The 10,300-nt window shown below is 46.4% G+C and overlaps 1 protein-coding gene across 1 annotated transcript; it reads right to left on the bottom strand.

The window, feature by feature from the left end:
* Positions 1-2,189: 2,189 nt before the first annotated feature.
* Positions 2,190-3,349, bottom strand: LOC119281500. Its single transcript, XM_037562005.1, has 2 exons — positions 3,085-3,349; positions 2,190-2,721 (listed from the first exon to the last, which is right to left on the bottom strand). Exons 1-2 carry the CDS (start codon positions 3,287-3,289, stop codon positions 2,282-2,284), a joined length of 645 nt encoding a protein of 214 aa, XP_037417902.1. The 5' UTR covers positions 3,290-3,349; the 3' UTR covers positions 2,190-2,281.
* Positions 3,350-10,300: the final 6,951 nt, after the last annotated feature.

Raw genomic sequence — 10,300 nt, 5'->3', positions numbered from 1 at the left:
AACCATCGCTCTAAACCGATGAACCACCAGGAATTTCCCGACGAACTTGCACCCCTCCCACCCCTAGGATAGACATCAAGGTTGCTGCTTCCCGACGAACATGCACCCCTCCCACCCCCTAAAATAGACAACATAATACCTCCAGATGGTGCTCTGCATGCCTCCTACTTCCTTCATGACAGAAATTGACTAATCCAAATTTCATTTTCAGATGACTCATGTCAAGTTAAACTGGTATAGTAAACCTTCCACCACGACCTAAGATTTTACAACCAACATACAAGCCTAGCTTCCACATGGAGGATGACATCAACGATGAGGTTTTCAGTAAAATCTCACACAACTGAGCGTTAGAGAGACCCATTATATGGGTTGATTATTATTTTTCTTCTGGAATACACACGAATGTGTGTACTATATATTAAAGAAGGGAGTGGGGGTAGAAAGCCCCTCCAAATCGATGTTACATATTACAATACGTGCACACTTACTCCACGCGACACGCTACAATATCGATGCTAACTTCTCGCGATAGCCCACACTACTAACTCCCTAAAGAAGGGGTTGATGTCCCCCTTGAGTATCCCCACTTCTAAGAAGCGGCTAGGACGGAGAATCCGGGCTGTGCGGCGGGGGCCGGAGCACCATCGCCGGCGGTGCGGCAGATCTGCTTGGACGGCGGCGGTGGCAGCGCCCCATCCGGCTGGGAGGGCTGTCCTAGTCGCGATGGTGACGGCGGTTTCCGCGGATCCAACGCCCCGTTTGGATCCGTCGCGGGGAGGCCTTCCGCCGACCGGCGGCGCGTGGAGGGACCGGTGAGGAGATGCCGGATCTCCGCCGGAGTACCGACGACGACATACGCCTTCGTGGCGAGGTTCCGCTCGGTTCCAGCTAGCAGTCACGAGGTCGGGAAGACGTGGCTTCCGGTGAAAATCGCGCCTGACTGTGGTCTTGGCGGACGATGGCGGCGTCTCAGATGTCGTTTCCTTTTGGAGGCATCGTCGTTGCAAGTCACATCAACCTGATCGAGAAGTTCCGGGGGAAACCCTAGATCTGGGTCTACCGGATCGGACGATGACGGTGCCATCGGTATCGTTCTCCCTCATGGGGGCATCGTTTTGGAGCAACTGCTGGTTGGAGGGGACAAGCGGAGGAGCGGTGTTTCATCCGCTCCATTGATGACGGCGGATCTCGGCGGCGTGGCGCAGTGGAGACTCGGTGCCTGATGAGCAGAGATGGACTCGCGCAGGAGGGTGACGCGGCCTGGCGTCGTGGTGGCGTCGGCAGCAGTTGGACCGGGCAAGGTTGATGCAGCAGTACAGATCTGAAGATGGATTGGTGCCAGGTGGCTGCGGCGGCCTCATACCCGGCAGGGGTCCTGGTTGAGAAGCACGCCGGACTGGTGGGTGCCCATACCCAGAAGTTGTCCTGGTTGGGACCTCAAGTCTTAGATGTTAGGTTTGGCTGCGTGGTCTGTTTGGTATTAGGCCCAGACTTTCAGCGCCCCTACATCAACTGGATAGGGTTAGCGACAGATGTTGCTTTGTTTGGTGGCTTCAGACTTATTGTTATATGACTTTGTAAGGTCTTGTGTCAATAATTAATAAAATGACCGTATGCATCGTCCAGATGCAGAGGCCGGGGGTCCTCCTCCTTTTCTAAAAAAGAAAAGAATAACATGATTCATGGATGGGGTTGCGCCGTCGAACACGATGGCGTTATGGTTTGATTATGGGACGATGCTAGTGGGTGTTTGCGGGCGCTTTTCAGTTTACGAGTGCACACATGCTATACTATATGTCAAAAATCAGTAACAGATTATATAGAGCCAAATGGACGACGTCAGCGCCATGAAACCCTATTCTGAAATTTCAAAAATGTGTTACTGTTGTGTTTCTCGGTCAAAAGTCAGTAACAAATTATATAGAGCCAAACGGATGAAATGAACCGGCCAAATCAACATCCGCTTTTACAGTTGTGTTTCTCGCGACGAGTTATTTAAAATTAGATCTCACATGGGCATGTTTTGACAAATATTTTCCAAAAGCAACTTTGTAGTAGCAAGATGATTTTCTAGCTCGGACCGTTTTCTTTCAACCACAATGCTAAGTCATTCATTTATTGATACATTATATCCAACGGTGAAAACCCGTATTTCTGAAAAATAATTACTCGCATATCATTCAAACTGTTTTTGTGTAGTTTATATGACATGCACTAATTTTCTGAAATCAACATGTATAATACATAAAAAAATTACAAGTTTATAAGTGCTTTTTTGTCATGCTAGTTTGTGTTTTGGAAAATACAATGGTGAATTTTTAAAATAATGCTGTACTGTATAAAACATCAGTAGTACTCCGACTCTCCGAGACACCGCGTGTGTCCCGGAACCTGTGAAACTCAAACTTGATGGACCAATCAGCATTTTCCGGGCTTCTTGGGCCCGAAGATGAAGTCGCCGGCCGTGTAGAGCGCCTGCATCCCGTCGTGCAGCGTCACGAACTTGCGGAACTTGAGCGGCGACCCCTTGTTCCCGCGGGGCTTGACGGGCACGCCGCACGCGCACCGGTGACCCCAGCACGTACACCTTGCAGTCCTTGCTGGTGAAGGGCGCCGACTGCTGCGCCGTCTGGATCTGGAAGTAGCCGCGCGCGTCCGTGGCGCCCCACATCGACAGCGCCCACTGCCCGCGCTTGCACCGCAGCAGCGCTGGGGCATCTGCATGACAAAACAACGGGCGAATTAGGCTGGTCATAGTGGGAGTAACATATGTAGTAACATAGATGCCACATAAGCAAAAATGATGATGTGGCAAGTAGTTAATGAGGAGAGAGGCAAATAGAGTAACATAATATGTTACCATCACATAGCGGTTTCCAATGCATAATGAGTCTACAAAGTAATAAATGAAGGCAACTATGTTACCACATCTATGACACTACCCACTATGAAGGTAGTAACATAGACTAGTAACATATATATGTTACTAGTCTAAGTTACTCCCCACTATGACCAGCCTTAGTAGACGCATGATGGTTTGATCCGTGTGGACTACGGTCTACGGCGCGCGCGCACACGTACTCGGGATCGGGGACGCGTTCTTGGACTTGACGTAGCCGGCGTAGCGGCACCCCTTGCACCAGACGGCGCCCTCGACGCCGATGGTGAAGTTCACGTTCGGCGGCGGCCGCGGCAGGCCCATCGCCGAGCTTTTGCTAGGGAGGCTGCCCATGGAGAGGACCACGAGGGCGAGGCAGAGCAGAAGGCATCTTGCCAGCAAAGCCATTGTCGTACCTTGCTACATTTTTTTTTTGAAACGGAGGCAGTACCTTGCTACAATGATCAAAGGAGAGCTCGTGGTGTGATGATCCTGGCAAGTATGAAAAGAGGGTTCATTTTATAGGCTGGCGTGCATGTCGAGGTGAATCGAGCCACAGATTCCGGTTGGCGATATTGCTTTGGATCGATCGTAGATTGGTTTGCACGCGCGAGGAAGATGCGTGCATCGATGCAAGGGCAAGGCTCGACCGATCAGACGTTGGGGCTTACGTACATCATTCATGCATGTGGCTGCTGGTGCCTTGCAAGCCAAAACAGCACCTGGCCGTCTATCTAATAGAGCCTTTTGTACCCTACTCGAGAAGATGGATAATACTGATTACCATATATCGTTATTACTTGATACATAGGCTAATCTCGTGTTAACTTCATCACTTGGGATACCTGGCCGTGCAAATTCGTTGGCGTCGGCGGGGCGGCGGCGCCGTTACGCACTAGCGCTGGAAGATGCACAGAACAGCAAAGGCGCGCCGATACTTCAGTTTGCATGCAAAGGTATCTTCGTTGTCCCGATCGTTGGATCTATGGCTTCATGCATATCGCCGCCCCACGATATAGATCACTCTTGCAAAGTCAACCCCAGCATTTTCTTCTCTTGCTGCAGATAACTTGTTCTCGTAGAGATGGATATAATTATTATGCCAGAAAAGCAATGCTGGCTATGATGCAAACTTAAGACTGATTTCGCTGCCACTGTCATTTGTTAATTCGCTGTCATGTCTGCCGCCACTGAGCCGATGCAGCAATCGAAGGGCCGCATTTGGGTGTGTAAAGGATAAAGCGGAAAGTTGAACCCTTTGACACGTTGATCTAACCCGTACACGGTAGTACAAGAGTCTCGGGCCGCTTATTAGCGCTGGCTGTGTTCATGTACTGATACTTGTTTTTTCTCTTTTTCCTTTTGTACACATATATATATCTTTAATAAAAAATTACCTTATAACAATTGTTCTACGGTTCAAGAAAATAAGCGATGGCTGTGTTGGCTAAGACTAGAAACAGAAAAGCCATAGAAGATATTCTAAAACCGACTTCTAATACATCATCTATGGTTCAGCCACATCATTCTGAAAAATCTGAATGGGCATGAGATATTGAAGTTTTTCATATGTGTATTTTACTTTGCCGCACTTTTAATCGTATGAATATGAATAATTATTATTGGCGAATTTACGAGCTCCAGACAATTTTTACTATATTACAACATGTTCAACATCTTTTTAGTTACTATTTATTTAGAAAATATAAAAATATTAGCTACAACATTATCTTTTAATATCTCGTACAACTAGCAAAGCTAGCAAGGTTCACACTCTTGTTAGTTGTTGGAGACAATTTTATCTGTGTTGTATATAACTTATCATTGGTGTAGAAAACTTGTACTTGCACAAATTGATACCGTGGTTTCTCACTTAGGGAAGAACTTGCCTTTTACTACAATCCTTGCACTCATAGACCAAATAAAATATGTACCATGGAGGTGCCCCAAAAATAATGATGAGGGGAGGAGCAACACCATTATCTTTTTTAGTAAACACAAAAATGCTTAAAAGTTGCACCACTTCATGCATTGTAAAATAGAAAATTTCATGAGCTTTATGTTTCAAATACTAGTGGGAAATTACATTATAGAACTTGTATATCCCGATGACGAGTTTCACCAGATGCTCGAGGTCTTCATGAGCAAGCAAGTTGGTTGCACCTCCACTTAATCCATAGGAGAGCTTTCCTAAATACATAGCTCTGTGTGCATCCTAATTGCATGGCAATCCCTACTCTTTGCGCTAACGTCGATCATAAGGCCTTCATCATTGCCTAATTGTTAGCTGTGTTTATGCAAGACTTTGCTTGTTTTTTACTTCTTAAAACCCCAATCATTATTCTATTTTCCAATAAGTGTGAGGCATAGTCTTGCACTCACCCATGCATAGGTCGTTGAGCGGTCGACTAACGCAGAAGGATGATTTTGCTATCGTACCTAGTATTCCTTGAGTTGGTGTTTTTTAAGCGATCGCTAATGCATAATTTATTTTGTTTATGATGGACTTTTCTTTGTTTCCAACATAATATTCAAATTCTCTCTAAGCCCTTGGCATTGGGAATTTGGACCCCGCAAAAATATTTCTTCTTTCTTCACCTCCATGACAATGGGACTAAGAAAATCTGCAAGTATTACTCTCGTGTTAGTTATGGATTTGTTCCCAATGTAATATTGAAATTCCCTCTAAACCTTTGGCATTGGAAATTTGAACTCCACAAAAATATTTCTTCTTTCTTCACCTCCATGGTGGTACTAAGGGGATTAAAAGTATTACTCTCATGTTAGTTAACTTTTATAAGCTTGCATGAAGAACTGTGATATACTTTTGGACTTTGGTTCCATTGTAAGCTTAAGGGTTAGCGATAATGAGCGTAGCTAGTCCACTTTATTACTGAAGGAAGAACAAGGCTTAAGCTTGGGGAGGTTGATGGATCTATTTTTTGGCCCATTTTAAAGCTCATTTGCTGCATATTGACTACATATATCATGTCCCTTGAGCCATTCATGCCAATTGTATGTACATTATGCATGATTTTCAATTTGCACTAGTTTTATCATGAACATTGCATAGCCTGTAATTTTTTGTTAGTTTTCTTTGTTTTGTTGTGCTTGTAGGTCATTTCAAACTCCCATGGACTCAACACGATGAAAAGTCCAAGACTGGGATAAATACAAAGGAATTGCAAGCACCATATAAAGGCTTTCTTGGAGTTTGCAAAAATGAGATTACCAAACAAGCCCAAATTGAATGTCCAACATCAGGAGACTATGATGCTCATCCATACAAATCCAACGAGCCCAATAAGTTCCAAATCGGAGTTTGTAAGCGAACATGATGGCAATGATACAAAACTCCACGTGCAACTCCAGAAGAGAAGACGTGGCGAGGTACAACCCCGCCAGGTCATACCGACCCTCCTAACAGGCAATTTGGGCTGGGAAATCCGCCATAATGAAAGCACAAGTGCTCCTTGGGTGATTTTGGTAATTAATGTCAACATATCTCTTGTTAGACTAATACTTTTATCTAGTGTATTTCAGATAAGTCCAATAGTGGAGTGGCATGGACAAGAGGATGTGGAACCCCTTCAAGATGCTAAGGACAAAGGATTGGCTCAAGCTCTAAAGCTCAGGAGTCTACATTTTCTATTTCAGTGATCCAAGATCACATTGAGTCTGAAAGTGCGTTACGTCGACTAGAGGGGGGGGGTGAATAGGCGATTTTTATGAATTCTTCACTGAGGAATTTCAGGGTGAGGAAATTCCTAAGCGAAGAACTACTTGCAGCGGAATAAGTACTCAGGTATAAGGATAACAGAGCAACATCATGGTCATCATGATGAAATGAAAGACAAACACAGAGTACAGAAAGTGTAAACACAGGATAAGCATGATGAAGACAAAACTGACTGAAGAAATAGGATTGAGGAATTAGAGAAAGTCTTCAGTCGAAGTCTTCAAACGGTAATGATCAGGTTCATCAACACATAACTGAGGAAATGAAAGGGTTGAGGAAATAGAACCAGTTGGCTTGGTGAAGACAATGATTTGGTAGACCAGTTCCAATTGTTGTGACAGTTGTACGTCTGGTTGGAGAGGCTGAGTATTTAAACTCGAGGACACACAGTCCTCACCATATTATCCTTAAGCTAGGATCACACAGACCTCGCCCAACAGTAGTGGTAAGTCTTCACAGGTGACTTCCAAACCTTCACAGACTTGGTCACTCGGCAATCTACAATTCCTCTTGGATGCTCAGACCATGATGCCTAACCGTCTGGAGGATACACAGTCCTCAAAGGTAACAAGCGTCGGTTCCACACAGGAACAATCTCTTCAGTGATGCTCAATCACTTTGGGATTTGTAGGTTTGGTTTTGGGATTTGGGTTTCCTCACTTGATGATTTTCGCTCAAAGTCCTCGGAGGATGGGATGCTCTCAAATGACAAGTGACAGTTTCTTTCGGAGCAGCCAACCAGCTAGTGGTTGTAGGGGGCGGCTATTTATAGCCTAGGGAGCAGCCCGACATGATAAGACATAAATGTCCTTGTCTGATATGACCGTTAGGTGGTAGGATATTTTGGACAGCTGGCGCGTGGCACAACAACCGTCGGATTTGATGTTTGAATTCCTCAGGGCTATCATGTTCCTCACTGTGTAGGCAATCCGCACTGGTGAATTCCTAACTCCTCAGTCGGGAGAAATTCCTCAGAACCCAGAAGATCATCGTCTCTGTCACTGAAGAAATTGACTGAACTGATATGAGATTTCCAATGGCTTCACTCGAAGGATTGGGTAGGTGTAGGATTTTGAGATGAGCATCACATGGAAATCAGTTTCCTTAGTATTACCTCGACCCCCTTTAATAGTACGGTGTTTCCTATGACTCAAGAAAGAGAAAATGAAACTACGAAAACAAGTCTTCACACTTCAGATTTCTCGCATGAATATCGAAGTCTTCAAGGTCACACCAATTTCTTCACTTTCAAAGTCTTCAAGAGAACCAAAGTCTTCAGTCGAAGACATTCATTTTTAGGGGTCGAATTTTACTATAAATATCAAACTCCTCATTGACTTATAGAGCCTGTGTACACTCACAAACATATTAGTCCCTTAACCTATAAGTCTTCAATGCACCAAAATCACTAAGGGGCACTAGATGCACTTACAGAGTCCATAGGAAAGCCAATACTATTAAAAGGGGATGAGGTGTTGTTTAATGGCTTGCTTGCTCAAAGTGCTAGTGATATGCTCCAAAGCCCTCAACCACTTTCTCGTATCCACATATGTCCCAAACCAAAAGTCAAACTCGGCCCCACCGATTTGATCCATCCGGCGCCATCGAGTTCATTTGACCTAGCCACTGCCAGAAACCCTAGTCACTTCAGTTTAGCCGATGGGATCTCGGTCTCACCGAGATGGTGTTGTAGGGTGGAACCCTAAGTGAAGATCTTTCACGAATTGGAGGGGGAATCCCCAAGAACAAGATGAACACAAGAGAGAAAACAAGAGGAACACTCAAGAACAAGTCCAATCACACATCCACTAGACCGACAAACACACAAGATCCAGAAGATACATGAACAATCAAAGGGAAACAAGATACATGGTAGAGTTCATCCCAAATCCTATGAAGGAGATGAGGGCTTGATGATCTAGGTAGATCCTTCCCTCAAGGGGGGCTTGAATCCCTAGGGATCTTCTCCAATGGAGGTCTTGTACTCCAATGGAGTCTTCTCTCTCAAGAGGAATCCCACAAGGGGAGGTACATGAGCTAAGCTCTATGATTTGTGTCTATTCTTAGCTATCCTCTAAATGAGCAAGGGGGGGGGGTGCTTATATAGTCTAGGGACTAAAAGAGAGGAAGAGGGGGATACAAGGGACCAAATCCCAAAAGTGCACGCAGGCACGCGGAGGGGTCCGGGCACCCGGGGTAAAGGGGGTCCGGGCACCCGGACCGGTCAGAGGCGCCGGGAGAAGGAGGACCGGGCACCCGGGGCGCGAGGGGCCGGGCACCCGGACTAGGCCGAGGCCGGCTGGGAGTTGGGCCGGGCACCCGAGGGTGATGGCCCGGGCACCCGGTGGCGGGGATGGACCGCGCTGGGAGGAGGCCGGGCACCCAGGGGTGGTGACCCGGGCACCCGGGGTGGGCTGCACAACGCCCTGGTGGGCAGGGCCGGGCACCCGGGCCCTCCTGGCTGGGCACCCGGGGTGGCCTGGGCCTTGGCCAACCGGCAGTTGGTGGCCGGGCACCCGGACGGGTCCGAGGCCTGCGTAGCTTCGCGCTCTTCTCTCGCTCTTCTTCTCTTCATGTGCTTGTGTCTCCGTACTCGCCTCTTCACGGTCTTCTTCTTGGTACCTACGAGTGCATAGAGTTTCCATATGAGGTAGAATCCGACTCTCGTGTGACACCGAAAGAGACCCGAAGAGGAAAGAGTTCACCTCGGTTTTGACGGTGCGTGCGCGAGCTCTTGTCGTAGGTCCTCTCTGTGCTTGCGGTGTGACGTCCATGGGGATGGTTGAGGGACGCTCCGCATCATCTCCCCCCCCCCTTGGGAGAGATCCGTCCATGGATCGTGATCTTCATCACCATGGGAAAGAGAGGGCGTCGCCGTGTAGAAGTGGTCAACCACCAAGGACTTGTCATGTGGAATTTCGAAATGGGCACTCTCTAATGTCGCACCGTCTTGTGATTCCTTCGAAAGGGGCCAGTACAACAAACACTTGGAAAAACAAATGTGGTTAGCATTAGAGCAAAACCAAACATTCAAGAGGTGATTCACCAAACAAGTGTCGTTATCAAGCATAGCATATGGTTTGACAAGGGAGTGTGGCACAGCATGTAAGCACATAAATTTATCATATGGTGAAGCATCATGGAAACGATCATGCAAGGGTGAGGTAAAGGTGCTAATATGTGGGACAAGTGAACAAGCATCTACCTCAATGTCATGGCAAGCGTGCATTAGGGGCTCAACAAACGGTCGATGGTATGCATAAGAAGCATTCACAACACAAAATAAGAGAAGATGTCTAAACACATGGGGTAAGTGCAAGACAATCCGATCATAATGTGCACATGGTGTAGTGAAAATCGAGTGGCACTCAACACGATAGCAAGAGCAATTGTTCATCATGTGTGAGGCAATCAAATCAATCATGTGATAAGCAATGGGACATGGCGTAAGTGAAGTAACGACATTGTTGCAACCAAGCATGTTATAGGACCAAGTAATCCAAGAATTGGATGCAACATGAGCAAGCATAGAAATCAAGCCATGCAAACTAGCGGAGCGAAGATGCAACACACTAGAGGAAATCATAGCAATCATGTCATGTGAGCAAATGATGGATATAGGAAATGCACATGACATATCGCGAGCACGAACACAAAGCAAGATGAATGTATCATCATAG

The sequence above is a fragment of the Triticum dicoccoides genome, chromosome 3B (genome assembly GCF_002162155.2).
Source record: "Triticum dicoccoides isolate Atlit2015 ecotype Zavitan chromosome 3B, WEW_v2.0, whole genome shotgun sequence".
Lineage (NCBI taxonomy): Eukaryota > Viridiplantae > Streptophyta > Magnoliopsida > Poales > Poaceae > Triticum > Triticum dicoccoides.
This window is presented reverse-complemented; position numbering and strand designations above follow the sequence as displayed.